The sequence below is a fragment of the Oculina patagonica genome, chromosome 12, assembly GCF_052425735.1.
Source record: "Oculina patagonica isolate OP01 chromosome 12, crgOcupat, whole genome shotgun sequence".
NCBI classification, from domain to species: Eukaryota; Metazoa; Cnidaria; class Anthozoa; order Scleractinia; family Oculinidae; genus Oculina; species Oculina patagonica.
The window spans coordinates 12,957,054-12,977,659 of NC_135769.1; the positions used below are offsets into that span (position 1 = coordinate 12,957,054).

General features: G+C 35.6%; 1 protein-coding gene across 1 annotated transcript; it reads right to left on the reverse strand.

The window, feature by feature from the left end:
• Positions 1-822: 822 nt before the first annotated feature.
• Positions 823-20,092, reverse strand: LOC144631939 (xylosyl- and glucuronyltransferase LARGE1-like). The gene is made up of 23 exons (XM_078490515.1): positions 19,748-20,092; positions 16,853-17,011; positions 15,892-15,950; positions 14,412-14,583; positions 13,646-13,680; positions 13,202-13,297; positions 12,704-12,787; positions 12,247-12,324; positions 11,502-11,633; positions 10,724-10,819; positions 10,595-10,624; positions 9,997-10,103; positions 9,531-9,618; positions 8,894-8,998; positions 8,014-8,101; positions 7,523-7,647; positions 7,223-7,338; positions 5,532-5,568; positions 5,164-5,270; positions 4,452-4,524; positions 3,612-3,736; positions 3,372-3,470; positions 823-2,559 (listed from the first exon to the last, which is right to left on the reverse strand). Exons 1-23 carry the CDS (start codon positions 19,863-19,865, stop codon positions 2,469-2,471), a joined length of 2,220 nt encoding a protein of 739 aa, XP_078346641.1. The 5' UTR covers positions 19,866-20,092; the 3' UTR covers positions 823-2,468.
• Between the last annotated feature and the right edge of the window lie 514 nt (positions 20,093-20,606).

Consider the following 20,606-nt stretch of genomic DNA (forward strand, 5'->3'; position numbering starts at 1 on the left):
CGAAGGGGAGGAAGAAGGAAGAGTGTGAAGTGCAAGAGAGAGGGCTTACCTGCCCGGAGGTGGGGTTGGGGGAAGAAGGGGAACGACGTTCCCCTTTTTTGCACCACCCCCACTATTGTACTTCGCCTTGAACTCACCTCCTCCCTCCCTTTCGAACACTGGCCACGCTAACCCTTGTTGTGCCTTATAATCTGGCAGTAATTGTTTCAAGTGGAGGATTAGGGGAAGAAGTAGAGGAATCAACCCTGCTCCTTTTTATTAACCTCAAAGTCTTACATATTCCACCTAAGACACAACTCAGAATGAGTTGGTAATTTATGCTACACACATGTAAAACAGCACACCTCGTGATTTCTTCCCAACATGTCACTCGCATGCAAAAATCTGGCATATTGTTTTCCCATTATTTTTGTTGGAGTTATTTTGGGTTGTGTTAGTGTTGCCTGTATGAGCAGCATACTGATGATGCAACCAGGTTCAACTGTTAAAAATAATGTCCCAAGTGTAAAACTGTTGCTAAATCACTCTCAAGTAACACTGGAAACTGACAACAATGTCTTAATAAATAAGATGATGTTTTATTATAAGCACTATATTTCAATTTTATATAATACAGAATTGAGTATTTCAACAATTCCTAACTGCCAGAATCAACACTTACAAAAATAAAAGTTGATTTCAATGTTCCATATATTCTTGCTTAAATAAATAATTTTAAAAATTAAATCATCTAACTCAAGATTCAACAGTTACCAATCTTGAGAATGTTTCCTATTATTTTAACAACGTATGACCCAATATTCCCTCATATACTAATAGTGCCTGTGAATACAGCTGCCTCTCTTTGCTCCTGGTAGGTTTGACATCAAACCGGCTGGGAGTGAAGAGAGGCAACTGTATTTGCATGCTAATACTAATGCAGTCTTGGAAGTAAACCTTCCATAGGTAACTCCTCTTGGACTGCATACTAAGGATTTCCTGTTACACATTTACACTCCTGGGTGGAAAGAGGCAATGTGAAAGTAGTGTCTTGCCCAAGTAAAGTGACTATCCCCCCTCCCCTTCCCCACAAAACCTGCATGTACCACTCCCTCCTGAGACTAAGGAACAAGACATGAGACAACTTAACACTGCAGAGTACCCGAGGGAAAAAAGATAAGAAGATATAAATGTAGGCATGCTTTAAACCATCCCCCCCCCCCTAAACCCTTACTGCTGCCCCTCCCAACACCAAAACCTTACACATCACAGAATATGTTGATAATGAACCCTCCAAAGAGTAACTCCAATGATCGCGACTCATACCAGAAATACTGTTCCCGGTACAAAATTCTTATCCCTAGAATACTCGAAAAAATATATCAATTGCACCTCCCTATGCAACAACAATTTTTTTGTGCAACACCACGTCAAGTTGTCCTGTATGTTAAACGAGTCAACTTTTCATGCCTCATTGTACAAAATGTACTCAGCAACATGCATGTTACACAAGACGATTTTCAGCACAACATTGCCTCGCAACATGGCGCACATCCTAGCAACGCGTGTCCAGGCCATATTGAACAAAATTTTGGAAAGATGTTGCGCAAAAAATGGGTGGCGACCCTGTTACACAAGCCAACTTTTAAACATTAGTCATGTCGCAAGTTTTTGACTTGGGTTCAAAAAGTCACAATGTATTGCTGAGTCAAAAGTTACACGAAAAATCGTCCCAGGTACCATGTTACTGAACGTGTTCAATGTTGCGCAAAAAATCGTTGTTGCAAGTTGTCCCATGTAAATCCGCATTTATTTTTTTTTTATTCTTGAGTGCATCCCAGGGAAGTGGTACAAGGTTCCGTATGGATAATAGTATTATTTAGTTTGAAGAAATTTATTTACAATTTTCAAGTCTTGCATTTCAAGTCCTAAATGTTTTATTTATTTGGAAAACATTGTACATGGGATTTTTTTAATACTGTTTAATTATCACTCTAAATCAAATTAACAATCATTAAAGGGCAAATCAACCCTGGTCTTCCCTGGGAAGCCCCCTTTAATAGTGTGCGTCGGTGTATAAGGGTGGTGGTGTTCAGGGAGGATAACTGCATTTACATGCTGCAATTTAATTGTTCATTCATTTGATAAATGGTTTTAATAAATAAGAGATAGACTGTCATAACAACCAGTCCATCTAAACTGAGAACATGCACAACGAACAACGTTATTTAGTGAGCAGAGAAGCACCGTTTGACTTCATTCCTGGTTTGCTGATTTGAAAAGCTCACCTTGGAAGCACACTTCTAGTTTCCAAATGTAAATGCACTTGGTTTATCATCAACTAAAGGATAACAAGGTGATCATGTTCAAATAATCCCCAGATATCTCTGCAGACTCTCAGTACAAGAGAAATTTTAACTGCCTTGAATAGCGGCAGTTCATCTGAAACTGTCCATACTTTAGTTGAGAACAAACCAAGCCAGCAGTTGTTAACTGTCCATGTCAATGTCTCCTAAATGTTCTCTTCCATATTTTGCTATCATATCTTGAACAAATTCTTGTTTGAACTTATTTAAGCACCTGCAAAAAAATAAAAGTAAGACAATTCGCCCATCAAACATAGTCAGACACTGGAGAACTTGAGTAGAACTTGATTTAATGGGAAGATGTCAGTCATGTTACCCCAGGGGGGTGGGGGTACTCCCATATATGGGCTATAGTATATAGGTATGAGCTGCGGGAAAGGATATGGTTTTTGAGGTTCTCAGTCCTTAAATAGGGTATCATTTTTGCTCCTTTTGGCATTTTGTTCCCAGTGTGATCCTTAGATAGGGTACCGGTAAATTCTATCAGCTAAAATAAACGCCCAGCTAAACAATAAATATAAACTTAAGGGATCTTAAAACTGAACTAACCGTTCAAGTATTAGTATTTAGGGATTTTATAAAAATGTGTATTTTGTTGTGTGTGGTTGGCCGTTATTTGGGTCATCACGGAACCATTCCCCCCCCCCCCCTTTCCCTTGAATAGGGTGTCATTTTTCGTTTTTTGGCCTTGAAAAGGAGATCAATTTTCACTTTCTTAATCCTTAAATAGGGTCAGGGTTTAAAAACCTTTGTGGCACACCCCTATCCGAAATTTATGGATGTACCCCCCACCCGTTTTACAGGTGAATGTGAAAGCTTAAACAAAAGTTCATGTTTCCCAGCTTATGTACAATAAGGTAATGTTCTGCCAACATTTAATAAAATCAAAACTTACAGAGTGATAAACATTTTTAACACAATAAGAATCCTTAATAGTTTGAGCCAGGTTGTGTGTGTGTGTGGGGGGGGGGGGGAGGGAAGTGGTCTATTTACCAAGTTTACTGTTAGGATAAAACAAACACTTACCTTCTGTAGAGAGAGCTGGATCTGAATTTAAAAATGTCAAATGAAGGTGAATGAGGCATATGCATGATGAAGACATTTGGTAACACAACAAATTCATATCTGAAAAAGAATGTTTAGATGTTAGGTTTGCTGATCATTTTATAATGTAATAATGACAACCGGGTTCTCTATCCAGATCAAATTAGAATGCTGTTATCTGTATTATTTAGCAATTTAGTGTAGATCTGATTAGTGACTAACCCCTGAGCTTGTAATTCCATGAGGTGAGACACTTTATTCCATCCAAAACCAACAAAACGTTTGTCATATCTGCTGACATTACTGCGTACAACTACATAAGGTTCAAAGTCTTCTTCCCATTGTATCTATAACAAAGGGATTAAACAAATGACATGTGTGATATTTGCAATGTAATTATAACGATGTAAACTATGAGCATAAGTTTCTATAAGCAAAAGTAAGGTTGCTTATTTTGAGAGTTTAAAAAGTTTGTTTGAAAAATTCAAAGGATTTGTTGTATGCTGGATTGCAAACTTCTTCATCCAGTAACTTTTAACTATAGCTTCCAAACAAATCTTCTCAAAAACGTTTCAAATTGACACAAAAATTTACATATTAAAGACATCAATGTTCTAAAAATTGGTAGCCTTTAATACTAACTTCATCACACTCTTTCCGTTTTTTGGATTCCATTTCGTACCACGAACATTTTTTTGTGATTGAAAAGGTCACATGACAGCATTCTGCAAACAGCCTTTAATAGGCACTTCAAAGTCAAAGCAATTTTTCATTTACAGGACACATGTTCATTGTAATTGTCTTTTTTCAGGGAATAGTCCATAACGAATTGCAGAATTGCGATAGAACACAGCGAGTGTGGATGTTCAAAATAACGTCTGTGCTTTGGACGATGGCTAGATACTATTTGTACAGGCTATGTAAATTTAAAATTATTTGTGACTATTCAGAGTCTCTTGATTTTCTCAGTACTTTATGTTTGTTCAAAAGAACGAGTTACACAAGTGAACAAATTAATTAGTTTGCACATAAACAAACATGAATGGTCCATTGAGTACATACAGTATATGGGGTAGTAGCTGTTCTCCACTTGGCATAGTTAGTTGGAGCATGGCCTTTACTCCACTCATGGTGCCTTAGAAAAGAACAAAGAATTCAGTCAAACAACAGATGAACCTTTTCTGATCTTTTCATTACATTGGCAAGCAACACTAACTTGATCCTCTTTGTAAGATGTCTGGGAGGTTAATGATCATAATTTTTTACAGGGAGGCCCCACCCTGAGGTACACATACCCTTTCACTTAATACCATTTTTGACAGAAAAAGTAACCCTTTCTTATACCTTCTGTACAAAATGGGAATTCTTTCTAACACTGCAGTATTAATACTGCATCCCTTTTCTAAACTTAAGTTTTGAAAGACCCTTTTAAATACCTTGATGACAGTTTTATCTACTCCTTTCTGGTGGAGCATCCCCGTATAGCCTCGGAGTACCCAATCCCCACCCCACCCCACTGCACCCCCACCCTGAGATTTTTGCACATACAGGCATAAGTTCTCGATTGTGTCCACCTGTCACTGAGTAAATGAACAGATGGATGGAAAGCACAGACAGACAGGCAGGGAGGGATGAATGTTTACCAGAGATTTACCTCCAGACACAACTAGGAACTTGTTCTAACTTCAATACTTCATTTTAAAGAAGCAAACCAACAATAAACAATCATGGCACATTGATAAAATGAGCCTTAATGAATTACTTCTTCACCTACCGAAATGTAAATATAGAACCCAAATCCCAAAGTGATAAGAGCTGTGCCTTGGTCTTGGGAAAAGCCAGTTTGTAGTGAAGAGTCTCAAATGCTGGAACAACAAAAGCCTGCAAACAACAAAAAAGCTGTCTCAAACTTCGGACTGTAACAATTGTTAAAAATAAACATTTACCTTACTCTATGACTGCTGTACAGACTTGAATTAATTCCAACTGAAACAACTTACATGTCAAGAAGTAAAGGTTTAATGTTATACATGTAGTTACGTACTTAACTAAAGTTTTTTTGCTTCTCCGTCTTTAAGCAAGAAAAACTGTGGAAGTCTTATTTGCTAACCCCAATTTTTAATCTTTGACGTATAAACTGACCTTGTTGTTCATGTTTGAAGCTGTTCTAAGTGATTGCCTGTAAAAGAGAAAGCTACAGATTGAAATTATCACAAATGCTAAAAAAATACTTTAAAAAGATTATGGTGAGAGGGCAGAGGGATATAGAACTAATGTTCATGTGAAAAAAATATATCAATCTGGAATCCAAGAGTCTAAATTAGACCTGGGATTATCAGAATTTACACTTCACTCTCTAACCACTACTTGACAAATTGTTCTCATAAAGTGATGTAACAAGCACACAGTTACCAATTGTAGCAGGGTTCAGACCATCGCTAGCTACCTCAAACACTGTCTATTTTTTTTTTTTTTGAGAGAAAATGCAGCTGGTCCCTCTACATCAAACTTTAAAAAGTCAAAATGTTTAAGGAAAGTAACAAGCTATATTAAAACTAAAATTTTCAGAGGGGTGGGGTGGGGAGTTTCAAACCCAAAAAAATTAAGTGGCATAGTAAAAACTGTATTTTTTTAAAAGAAACTACAACAACAACAGTCGATGATGAGTTACTTGGCATCAGTCTGTGGTTTTCATTTTGAGTTAAAATTCTTTTTTTAAGTATAAAAATAAGCGAAAATAAGTCACGACGTTTCGAACTCATCTTGAGTTCATTATCAAGTAGATAAAATAAAATAACGGTCGAGTTTAAGTTTAAATGCAAATAGAGGTGATAGAGTATATTAGAATATTTCGCAGTCATTAGCGTTCACAGTCTTAGTGCGTGCGGTATTTAATTAGGTAAATACTTTTGCACGTATTGAGTCCGCCTACGTGTTTAGTGCTGGTTTTCTCTCGCGAATTAAAAGCATTTCGTTCACTAAACAATCTAGTTTCCCTTGGCATTTCTTTAAAACGGAAAACATATTTCTTATGTCAGGACTCTGGACACCGTGGATTTCTTTTAAGTGCTTGCCAATTACTGAGGTTTTGTGTTCCTCTATGCGCTAATGTAGATGTCGCGTGGTGTAACCCACATAATCAGCATCACACTGATCACATTTAAACGAATAAACAACGCATTGATTGTTCACCAAAGCAGGCTTCTCCTCTTGTAACTTCAGCTTGTCGCCGATCTTAGCACTTGTGTAAACCGGTTGTAGCTCAGTTCCAATTTTCTTCCCAAGATCTTTCAGCTGTTTGCGTACTGCGTCAGCGGATTTCTGATCCTTAAAAGGCAGAGTAATCCGCACGGGTTTGTTTGTTTCCTCGGTCAGCCTCAAAGATTTCACCACAGGGTTGGGCTACAGAATTGACAAACGTTGCAATTGTCGAGTTGATGAGGTTAAGTGGGTACTTGAGCTTTACAAACATCCGTTTAAGTTGTTCATGACCGTTAATGACCGCGAAATATTCTAATATACTCTATCACCTCTATTTGCATTTATTTTAAACTTAAACTCGACCGTTATTTTATTTTATCTACTTGATAATGAACTCAAGATGAGTTCGAAACGTCGTGACTTATTTTCGCTTATTTTTATACTTAATTGTATGTCGAAATGTTCTCTCATTAGAATTCTTTTTTTGCCCGGCATTGTTGTGATATGTTAGAAGTGGTAAATATTTTTGTTTTAAGGTTAGAGCAGAACAGATCACAAGAAGAAAATTAAGAAAACCTCTCTTTTGCAGTATCATTCACGAATTAAGACAAACATGGACATAATATTCCTACCTTAAAGAGTTGTATGCTCCTGGAACTGGTACAAAGTCAATGTCATTCAGAAACACAAATGGGGTGCGTACGTGCTCCAAGGCAATGTTTCTCAAGTAGTTCACAGGATAAAATTGCTAAAAAGAACATGTTAAGCTAGTTTGAGTAAATACATTTATTCTTAACCATTTTTTAATTCATATATTTTGTGACTACTTTGATATTTCTCTCACATCCCCCCACACCCTCCCCCAGGCCAACAAAGATTATATCATATGTTTACAACCTTAATTATAAAGTAAAACATTGCCTGCTACTCACTCCTTCTTTAAAGACAATATGATATCCAACATTTTTTCTTTTGACTAATTCCGATGAGCTCTGTACATAGCTCAGGAACTGTTGAGTCTCACTGTCAGACATGTACAGTGCCAGGCTAATGGGACCTGCAACATCATACACAGGAAACACAAGTGTCAAATGTTGGATCAACACAGCAATCACATTTTCTTTTAAATTCTTGCTACAACATGTATACAAAATCATTCACTGCACTGTAACAACTTAGCTTAACCTACTGTGAGCAGATCAAACTCTTGCGCCAAAGAATAAGCAATAAATTAGTAGCCTTAAAAGTACAGTTAACAGCACTGAAACATAAGAAAGTACACTTCTCTCTAATTAGTTCCCTTTCAAAGGTCTGGATAAGAAATAAGCCCCCAAGAGCTTAATACAGCTTTTAGTATAATTTTGATGATGGCCATGACATAAGGTGTCCCCCTGGGGGAAGTGTCACAAACAAGGCTTGTTACCTTCCCAATGAAGGCAGATAGTTTCAATCATCTGAAGTCTGTCAATTGACAGTTGTACCACAAGTGTGACATCTGAAGGCTCAACAACCTGCCGAGAACAGTTTAATACAACAAACGTTTACAACAGGTTCAGAGTTCAAATAATGGTCTTACCCACATATCTAGGGCAGTTTAGATGGATTGATTACCTAGTGCTTTGCTTAGCAAACTTGATATCCAAAATTAATTCCTAAGTTAAGATTCATGGACACTTGGCCAAGAATGCTAGAAAAGGAGAGGGACAGTTTTGCCTGGAAGAGTTGGGAGGAGGTGACAAAAATATGCGACACTGTGGTGTTAAATATGGATGATGATGATGATGATGATGATGATGTCCTTTTTGATAAAATCAGAGATGAAAAGGGAAATTAAATATTAATTGTAATAGTGACAACCCATATTGACCATAAAGAGTTTTTGAACTAAATCTTCACTCAACAAGCAAAATGAATCATATTAAATTTTAAACCATGGGAACTGACAGGAAACAGCTTAGTCTAAGTTGTCAGTCACATTATACTTGAGTGACAAGAAATAAACTGACATTTAAGCTAGACAGAGCCAGGTTTGTTAAAGGGAATCTCAGCTCAAAAACTGTTTTAGCCCTCAAGTATACTTAATGGTTCTCCTTAACTGGTCATGGTGTTTTAGGTTAATGTTTCCATTACTGGTTTGAATGCAAAACTGTATTTATACAAGCCTATGGCTAGTTTGCTACTGTTAGTCTACCTACCATATTTGGTACAAATCATTATTCTCCCAGCTCAAAGCATAATTTGTATTGTCTAGTATGAATTTTAATGCCTGGAGAAACCTGCCCTGAGAAATGTAGACAACTTACTTGTGAAAAATCATAATCCAGATAGTATAGATGAGTTCTGTGCATCAAATCCTGTTCCTGTTTGAACTCATAACAAGCATCTTCACTTTCCAGGTTACCTGCACTCTGAGGACAAAGCACTGCAATATTATACAATGACCAAAAGGTATTTGTAGGAAGAGCTACCAAACATGAGTTGTAAGCTAGCTACATGTACAATGTTTTAAAATAGGGAACAATATCAAACAATCACTAAATGAGACCAGGTAATGATATCTTTAAGCAACTCTTGCCAGGCAGTTCTTTTTGTTACAAGCTGGGAATAACAAACATTTTTTCTCACACTGAACAACATAATATTTTACCATACAACCCTCCAAATTTATTTTTTCCTTTAGTGGCCATTTGACCACTGGCTGCTCTAGTTTGGTTGCAAGTGAAAAATTTTAGTCTCTAAAGTAATCTCATCCTTTCAATCCTTCTTCTCAATTTTAGTCACCAGGCTGCAGGGGACTTCGAATCCATTAGTTAGTTGCCAGCTCCAAAATTTTAGTCGCCATGGCAACTAAAATGGTCTGAACTTGGAGGGTTTCTATATATAATATTTTACCATTACTTTTTACTTTTAAACATTGTAAATAATTTGATTGTGTTGTACCTTGTCTGTTGACTGCTGCCTAGTTGGGTCTGCCTCTTTAACTTTGCTTGTCGTGTTATCACTTTCATCACAAGGAAATATCCACCGCCTAAGAATGATTAGAGCAGCAATATTGTTTTTAGCAATCATATCATCTCAATTTGTGCCAGTGTTGTTTTGTCTTCTTAATCTTGCCTAGTAAATGCCTACAGCTTGCCATGAGTCTACCCGGTAGCTTAATTAATCACCCTTCAACCAGGGTGCAGAAGGTCAAGGGCTGGACTATCTCATTGGGGAATCAATCCTTATGCCATGCTTGCAACAACTGAATATTTACATTTGTCTTTCACACACCAAAAAACAAATGTTCGATGAAGTACAAGCATTTTTTTACCAAAAACTGTAAAGAGTATGTGTAAAAATGCATTGCAGCAGCATTCATTTTGAGCCGTTAAAGTGGTCTTTGTGGTACAGAATGTAGGGTTACCTTAAGAAGTTACCATCGTATTCCAGGAAAGTCAAGTAAAGGTTCCTAAAAAATTCTTCATATTTGTTTTTCACAAGCTGCTTCTTGGGTGAGTTCCAATGAATAACCTGTGAGTTGTTACAATTGAAAATAATTCACATCTACAGCTGCTATATATATACTGTAATGATACATGTGGCAGGGGACTAAATAATGATTAGTGCCTTTGGATAGACTCCAGATTAAGCGGTCTAGTTTAGGGGGAATTCAATACTCGGCTAGAAACAGAAGTTGATAAAAGCACCTGGGGTTGTGGATAACTAGCTATAGCTCATGAAAACTATGAAAGTTAGGCAAACTAATATTCATTCACCCTGGAATGGTCATTACTGTTTTAGAGATTAAATGTATGCTACTCCAAAATGGCAAAACATGCTATTTCCAGCATTTTGTATGGTTAAACTAACAATCTACCAGAGCACATTTATTTCGTTAACACCTGTCTGCGACGTCTTACCCTCTCAATCTTGTCAACAAAACAACAAACACTAAGCCACTACTGGTATATATCAGCATCAATGGTACCTAGTTTTATGATTATGCCAGAAAATTGCATTACCTTTAATTCAGAGACATCCTTGTAACAGTTCTACAAATTAAAGAGAAACAAGGTACTTTTGATAAGAAACTGATTAATGGTGTTATTAAAATGAGTTAATGATTATGGAAATACTTGGAGAGCACTTACTGCACTGCGAGTATTGTCACCAAGTTGAACATTCCATGTACAAGGTAGTTTCAACACCAGATGGGGATGACTCTTTATCACTGCATTAAATATGTCCTTGAAAATAAGAATGCAATACTAATTTAACATCATACTATATCAATGATAATTATTTTGGTGGCATTTTTGACTTCATTTACAATTTTCTGTCTATTGTAAAATATTATAACTAATCACAATTATACAAACTTCAGATTGGTTCTTAGCATGCCCTATTTTTCACCAAACTGGAGTGCAAGCAGCTAATAACAAAGTGTCCAATAACAATATTTTGTGTACTGCATACATGCATCCCCCAGCTGAATCTAATTACAAACAGTCTTTAATTCCCTAACTTGTTGTTGCTTATCACGAAATGTTTTTATTTGCTTTCAGCACAGAAAATCCATTTAACTCAACATAGGGTTGAGCAAAGTAGGAAATGAAAGTAAAACTGGCAATACATTGATTCCATAAAGCACCTTTTAACACTGATACCCAGTTAAGAGAGAAAAACAGAGAAATAAAAAAAAAAAAAGATAACACATTGAAGATAACATTATTTAGCTGTATCCACTAGGGACACAGCAACCAAGTGAATACTCTCTGATTGGCAGAAAGCCATGCTACAACTGATAATACTCTTGTTGAGTCTTTAAAGTGTCATGTAACTAACATCTTGTTTTCTACCTAAAATGAAAACTGTAAGAAGTCCAGGGAATGCATTTATTTTTAAGAAGTACTATTAGAGAGGACTTACCTGATCTGCTAGAGATGTGGCTAGCATGTTCATTAGTTCTTTCTCGGCTGTCAGTCTCCACAGACTAGTCCACTTTGTCTGACGCAACTTGAATAGATCCAGTAGGATTACACCTGTGTTGAATCCTCGTCCCTAAATCACAGTCACATGCGGCAATTAATTGACTTGTATTTTTTATAGAAGCATTACATTAGTTTTTATTACTTTACTTTATTGAATATTCATTTATTTATTTTTAACACAGGACCCATGTTGATAGCAGTTTTTATAACTGAAATGGGCATCCTGTATAAATATGTTTTAATTATTATTATTATTATTATTATTATTAATATTAAGGCAAGTTGCATACACATTAATACTACCATGTGCAATGCTAAAATAGAGCAGAAGACCACTCTACTAGCCCTGCAAGTCACGTCATATTCTTGGTGTTATAACAACCCCATAAAATTATAGTATGAGCAAACTGATGGTGTTTTTATTATAATAGTTTTTATAATATTATTATTACTCTCTGAGTCCAAAAAATTGCCCTTATTTACTGTGCTGGTTTCTGCTGTAATTACTGTAATTGACAAGTCTCTTCCAAATAAAAGGTGTTCATTCAGTGGCCTTTGTTCAACACACTGCATCTATTACCATCTACCATCTCATGCGAACATATCCAATGCATGCTTAGCCTAGAGGAATAGTTGTTAAACAACCTACAAGTATTGAGCCACTCAGCATTAGATAAACTCACCAGAGCAGGCCATGGTTTATGGTTTTTCCACAGTTTACCAAGATACCAGTCACTCTGGTTTTCGACAAGTCCAATAGCCTGGGTGGATAACACATAACATGTAAAAGTTAGTTTAAATCATGAAGTATTTTTCCTGTTTGTATATTTTTTGTAATTACATTTTGTGTTCCCTAGCTATATGTATGGAGACGAGTATTATTTTTCATATTTACGGTTACTGCTCTTGTTCTTTGGGCAAATTTAAATAATCATTAATAAAATTAATATAATATAATTATCTTATTATAAATAAAATAAAAATAATATAAATAATTATATAACTTGAGTTAAACAATGAAAAGATCACAGAGATTTTTACTTTTTGTTATGCCAAAAATACACGATTATCATATGAAAAATTATTATGTATAATTTTATCTTGCATGTACTGTAAATTACTTTTAAAAATGGAGCAGACCTTTTTTCCTGTTAGCTGATCAAAAATCCTCCAAAGCTCAGCAATATCGGATGCAAATATGACATCAGTATCAAGAACAACAACCTGGTTATCATAAACCAATAACATAGCTAGTCAAGACAAAGTTACTTGATGCATAAGAAAAAGGATCTTACAAAAAGAGTGCAACCAAAGCTGTGTCTAACTGTAGCCTGATGCTAAAGTAACTGGCTGAACTTTCTAGGGACCTGGTACTCCAAGGTTAACTAAATGGTACTGTTTTCACATTGGATGTACAAAACTACATATGACTGGCAGATTTCATGTCAGTGACATATTTCACATGTCTGTGAAAATCAGATGTCTAGTAAGCTAAGTGAATTTATCTTACCATCAACTATAAATATATTAACAATAAATATTGTCAATTATACCTGAATATCCTATCAAAAATAATTATTATCAAATATACTAGTTTATAAAATTTATCAAATTAATATAATTTTATATCCCTCTTACCTTGTCCAGTGATTGTGGAAGGGCCTCAGTTAGAACTAACTTCATTAAACCAAAGATTCCAGAGTAATGTTTATTAGGTATCCAAGACACTTTATCCTGAAAAATTAAAACATCCAACTTATTAATAGAAACTGATACAGGTAAAAACAAATTAACAGCATAACATGTTTGCAAAGAAAAAATTTCAGGCTATCCCAGGCTAGCTTGTCTCATGTAATACTGGGCTGGAATTCATCTTGGCAAATATTCAAGAGCAGTACATGGGAAGGTTGTGACATTTGAAACTATAGCCATATGGCCTAGCTGCAACAAATCTCTTGTAGCTCAATAGTGGAGCATCCAATTGCAACCAGGTTTTTTTCTGAGTAGTTTGCGTCACAAACTGTTTTTAATATATCTTTCTAATTTCTCAACCAAGCTTAACATATGAGCTGAGTGTCTAACCTTAACAGTTTCAGTGCTGTAAAAACTTGTTTCAACTGTTAAGAGAAAAACATTATTAACAAGTAAATAAACAGAATTCATCACACTGCAAAATATAGTGTGGATCACAATAACTATGAAATAATGATCAAATATAAATTCAGTTTAATTAAGTTATCTATTAAATAACAAAGACAGGGATTGAAAAAAAACTGAATTCCAGCTTGCCCTTTGAACAAGTAGCTCTCAAGTTTTTCTTGCCTGAGGCAGTTAAATGGTTGTCTTAAATTTAGTTTCAAGTGAGCATGAGAAGTTACTTGCCCATTTTGGAAAATCTACTTGTCTCGGACGAATGGATGACACTTTTAGAGGGGGTTTCTGCTCTTAGTCTGTTTAATGGTTAGAAGCTTAAACTATCAATGCATACACAGGTGAGCCATTATAGTCACAACTGTAGCTTGTTTCAGTGTTGTCAGCCATCTTCAGGGCTTTAGGAGTTTCCATTGACCTTTACCTCCTCCCACCCCACCCTCAACCCCCTTTTAATTTCCACTTCTTAGCCAGTGTGACGGAAAGCCTTGTGTGGGTGTGGGTGTTGCAGGGATTGCCAGCCATGGGAACAGCTCTCTATCTAGGAACTTGCTGGTCTCCCTGGGCAACCCAGGCATCCAAGCTTCATATTGCGATGCAGTTGTTAATCAGCTTTAGTCCACAGAAGCTGCACAACAATCTCTTGTTTTATTCAACCTATAAAACAGGAAATTGCAAAGGACAACTTGAAACATACCTGCTGGTATGGCCCATGTTTGAAAAAGGACGGTTAAAATCTTCTCTGCAATGCCATCTGAGATGAAATGGAAGTGAAGAGGGTTACGGCGGTGAAACAGAATAGACTTTATAAGCGTGACTACTTGTCGACTTGCACCATGACCAGCGCAGACTACTGCGATGTGGATAACCTGCAAAGTGACAAAATGTTATAAAACTTGTGACAAGCCAAAATTAATAACAATCAATATTAATTTTATTTAATAACAGTCAATATTAATAACAAAGTTCTTTATAAATAATTATATTATTGCTGAATGCACAGTTTAATCCTGAAAAGAGTAGATATAAACAAATTAGTTTGTTGATAAAGTATAAGATGCATTGTAATCACTGTAAATAATATACTTGTGTATTGCTGGATTTCCACTGACGCATAATTTATTACGTGCATTTACGTGCGTGAAAAAATCTAGAGACAATGTTTGAATGGCTTACATACACGTTTGTCTCTAATTTTTTCACGCATGTAAAAATTACGTGTCAGTCATTTTGTAAGAAGATCAACAGTCAGTTCAGTGTAATGACGAGATTTGGTATACTTGTCTCCCGTGACACTTTGATGCCACAATACAAGGCATTTACACTCCCGCATTTTTATTACTGTTCAACTGTCTGGCATTTCTGTAACACTCGAGATTCAGAAAAACAAGAGAAACTTAACAAGGGCATTTTGAGATTTATTTTTAAGGATGCAGATTCAGACTATAAACAATTGCTTAAAAAAGGGGAATACCTAATTTAAGAAATAGACGCCTGCAAGACATGGTACCGATTCTTTTTAAATGTCTGTATCTTAACAACTATCCTGCATTATATAAGAAACAAATGTTTTCCTTATGCTCTGTTTCATATTCCTTAAGAGGTAGCAACATTCTAACCCTTCCTTAGCCGTCTACTACTTCTTATGGTTTAAATTCATTTACTTATCTTGCTTGTAAACTATGGAACTCTCTACCTGATACTCACTGAACAATCAATTTCTACAACGATTTTAAGCGCCTCGTCCGAGACTATAATTTTATTTAATTTGTATTATATATTATATATTATTATTATATTAGGTAACTTTAATTTAATTGTACCACTTTATTTTTCCGCTTAGTGTTTTTGTTTTTATAATTTTCTATGTTGTTATCTTTACATTTTTTTCTCGGAAATATTAGCTAATAACCAGCTACTCTGTAAATCTGAGAAAAAATAAAAAAAAATGAAGAACAAACAAAGAAAGAAAAAAAGGCAAAAAGAAGAAAAAGCAATGTCCAGTGCAAGACTGGTTTTGAATGTAAATTGTAAACTTGAAATGACTCCATTTGACTGCCTGCATTGATAAAGTGAAGAAATTAATTGTAACTTAGAAGGCAAAGGCAATGATCAGAACTTATACATGTATGTTATTGGCAGATAAAGAAGCAGTAGTGTAGTGCAGTCAATCTTACCTCACAACGATACAGCTTAAGGTCATTTATACATGATGTAGTCTTGTTTTCCTTTGTTGCTGATTAAATAACAGAAAGGAAAAAATTATTCAGACTAAGACTATTTATAATCACTTGTGCAAAATTGTGATATACCAATACAGTGACTACGAGTGACATCCTGATGGTTATCATGTTGAAATTTGTATCACAAGCTAGGTCTGGACAGGAAATCTGAAGCTTGCCCTAGCTGGGCAAGACACTTTACTCTCACAGTACCTCTCTCTCAAAAATTAGTAATGGCAAATAACCTGACAAAATGATGGTGGGAGGGGAGGTATATAATCTACAATGAATAGCAATGTTCTAGTCAGTTTATGCTACAGAAACCAGGATAAGACCCCCTGTAAATCCTTTCTTGTAAGCCCCCCTCCCAGGGAAAATTATTAATTTCATGCATGTTTGAGGGAGGGTGGGACTTATTTAGTTTGGAGAAACACCAGTAAGTTATCAGTTTACCACATGTACAGCCCACTTATTTTTTGTATCATACTTTAATAAATAAGGAGTTACCGTTTGTGACTAATAATTTAAGATATTTTTATAATGAGTACAAGAACAGGTATATGAACTCCCAAAGCCTGCAAGTACTGTATTTGAATTTATGAGCACATTGGCAGGGTTTTCATTAAGAATTGTAATAGCAGGAGAATAGTGTAAAGTAACCAGAGAAGGTTCTGCATCTTAGTAAAAAAATAGATACAGACCTTTGAAATTTAGCTGGAGAATTCAACGTTGTAGCGGGAGAATTCTACGATCTCCGATGCCTAATGAACACCCTGCATTGGTACAGTAAAAATGCAGTCTGTCATTTATTGCTTTGATTGTGAAGGAATAAGGGTAGGGGGGACTTAATGAAGGATTAATGGTACTTTCAGATTCTGTGCCAGTGGCCACTATAGTATTCAGTAAATCACCTCACCTTGTTTGTCGTGACTGTCCCTTTCATACACATCTTTCAATCTCTTTTGAATGACTTTCAGTTGTCTTTTCAGATCTATGTTCTCTGCCTGAATACTTTCAAATTTCTTTAGCAAAAGCTGTCTCCTGTCTGAGATCAGTACTGAAGAACTATCACTTTCTATAAAAAAATAAATGGGTAAGAAAATGCTTGAAGCATAACAAAAATATATCATTAAAACTAAATTAGACAAAAAAGTAAATAATTTATTTTAAATCTTCAATCCACATAATACCCCTAATGCTATCCAATGATACATGTTAGTTTCATGAAGTGTACATAGTTTAAATGTACAGGCAATATTATCCTTGATGAATATTTGTGCATTTTGTTTCCATTCTGACTCTCTCCTTTCTGACTCATCCCTCTTGTGGGAACTCTTTCACCCCTCTCTCTTTCTAGAAGGCGGCAAGGGGGCGGGGAGGGGTGGAGGTTGGTTGAATTTTTAATTTTAATTTTAACCAAAAAACAAAGAAAATATTAAAAGAAATCACACATCGGTGCAGTGCATTCGATTTCTCTAGTCAAGCTATTTTATCTCATTCCAATTCTTATCAGCTTTGCCAGATTGCCAGAAATGCCAGATCTCCTGGCATTTCATAACAAAAAGCTGTTGCATTCCTCCTCAAAATTATACTAAAAAAAATGAAAACCAATAAAAAAGAAACTGCACTACTTGTATTGATGTGTATATGATTTTTGTAATTCATTGAGTTACTTCCAAGCATGCCTCAATTAAATCAAGCAATCAACTGGTAAATTTTACGAGATGGAGTAGAGCTGTCGTGTTCCACCTCTTTTTTGCTCTGCCCTCCCTACAGGATTTCAAGCAGCTATCTATTAACACTAAATTTAGACCATGGCTCATGAAGAGAGCAGCCTGCATGGAATTTTGTTATCATTGGGCACCACCTTCCTTAAAAGCTATTGATCAGAAAACCTGACATCTCAGTTGGACACACATTTACTTGACAGTTTCTTAAATGAAGATCATTGCCCTGACCTAAAAAAACATTTTACACTGAATGTTACTTGCACTTTGAAATAAATTTTATGACAAATCCCAGTCAAGGGCAAAGATAGTCTTACTCTCCTAGTGAGGTGTCATTATTGTTGTTTGGTGTGATTCATTTGTACCTCAAAATTAAAGTTCACCACCTAGGTAGAACTCATCCATTTTACATGTGACCACCCACCACAAGCAGACACTCTGATACACTCACCTTCCAGACAGTGCCACCATTTCTACATTATTTTATAAACATGTTTAGAATTAAATTTTTCATATGGTATCCAAGTTTCTAGGCAATACAATAATGGATTTCAAACTTGTACACCCCAAATAAGGCAACACCTAACAATATTCTATTCACTATAGCCTTAATTTACAAAATGAAATTAACAGCTCCTAAATTTACTGAGTGTATAGTAACTGTAATTTAATTCTACAGGTATATAGTCCCTTTGAAATTCCCTTAAGTTTATAGCTACAAGTTTGAGCTTTGGAATTTTCCAAGAGTGAAACAACAAGAAGAATAAGCTGGCTGATATTGGAGAAAAAGGGAAACAGTGGTTCATTGGGATCCAGCACAGGTGCAAGAGGAGCTGCCCAGATTCTAATTGCAGGGTGTGATATTCAGGTATTATCAACATATTTAATTGACTCTGCTGGATGTTTAAAAAACATCTTATCAATTTTGAATCCCTAAAAATAGGAATTGGGTATAAAACCAATAGATAGCAATCAATTCTTTCTACATGAACTATATTTTATCACTAATAATTAAAAGTTAATACTTTCACATTGAATAACAACTCTACATTTACAAAGTTTGACAAGAAAAAAGAAAAACATTGTAAAGCCATTAACTAATATTTGTGCTAAAAGACCTCTGATTGCTAAAACAGCAAGTATTACTTCAAGTAATGAGTTTCCTGCTGTTTTGTTATATATCGACTCAGTGTGCGAAATTTTGCTGTAAATGTAATTGCATTTGACAACTAAATATAGTAAAAGCGATTAATTATTTTAATTATGAGAAAAATCATTTTCGATAAGCGTCATGAGTCAAATCTAGCACATTCCCTGGATTTTAATCATGGTAAATTTGATACAGGTAGATGATATCTTTTTTATTAGCTCCAAGAGAAAAGAAGACACGACCGCAAAAATATTATTGGAGAAAATGTTCAGAAAGGCAGTCAAAATATTTTGAAGATAATGCCTATCCGAGATTCCAAAACAGGAGTAAAACATGTTTTAAGAGGTCCAAAGGATCTATTTGAATAATAATAAAGTAATTAATTTTACACAGCACGAGTTGAGACCTAAGTATTTTTAGCAAAACATTGTCTGCACAGATGGCTCAGCAGTATATACGGCACGTCTGATAAACACATGTCAAATGTCGCCGCGAAATAGATAATTTTAATTTTAAAAATAACGCTTTGGCTTTGGAAAAGGGAAGATAAGAATCTTTTGGAACAGAACTGTCAAATTAACTGTTCATATGGGTTGAGTAAAAACCAGACCGGCGAAGACACCAATGAAATTCTCACAAACAGAATTATGATGAAGACTTTTTCCTTCGAAAAATTCCAGAACACTCTTGACTTAAAACTATTTTTGAAATCACAGAATTGTACTTTACTTCAAGCAAATATAATTTGCATGCCATTTCGTGACTGTTTCCAAGCTTATTTCTTTGCCTGTGTAAGTTTATATGTGAACTTGAAGCCAAGCTAGCTGATTTATCCCTTTAGAACAAATACGTACTATAGATGCTCTTACACACTGAACTATTCTAGATAGAGTAAAAATGTCAGGAGCTAGAGTGCAAGAATAAATTTTGTTACCTTTTAAGGAGTAGTCCGGCGGGGTTATCCACCATAATACAAAAGACGAGCTCAAAGACAGCGATAGTAAGACTGCAATCGTTCGTATTTTCACAAATCCCATACCCGCGGTCAGCATACTATCTCAAGGCAGGTCTGTTTTCGCCACAATACGCGATATTGAAAGTGTTTTGAAACGTAAACTCGCCGTCAAGCTTGACTGCCATCATCCACTTAGTATGTTGAGCGTCGAGTAACTGAAGAAGCGATAAAAACAGTAATTAAGGCCCAAAGAACCATGCAAACCTTGAGTACATTTTTACTGTCATCGCGAATGTTTATATGCACGCGGGCGCCAAAAGGCTGCAGAATGACGCATGGAAGCCTGGTAACTAGTAACGAAAATAATACAGGGTATGGGCGTGGGGATTTTGGTATGCATACCAAAATACCTACACCCACCTCCCGCGATAGCGATCAGTTGTCAGGGTTCCTGAAGTATTAAACTTAACCTTTATACAGCGGTCACTTATTAAAGCATGTTTAGGTACTTGCTTTAGGTGGCAAAATTTAATTTTTTTTCAGCTAATTTTTTTCTTTTATTTTGTTTCTTTATGATCAAGAATATTTCCAAGTGGGATTCATTTATCGTCTTTTTTTAAACTATAGCTAGTGCATTTTATTGATTTTGACCTGTATTCAGCGGTTCCACTTTAAATGATATAAGGTCTGTTTGGAAAAACTGTAGGCCGACTACAAAAAGATTCCTTATTCAGTTTCTAGAAATAACCAGTACTTGCAATCCACATTTACAAATTAACTAGACCCACACCAAAGTCAGTGATCATTTAGCCATCTTTTAGCCTGTTCCAGGCGTTCA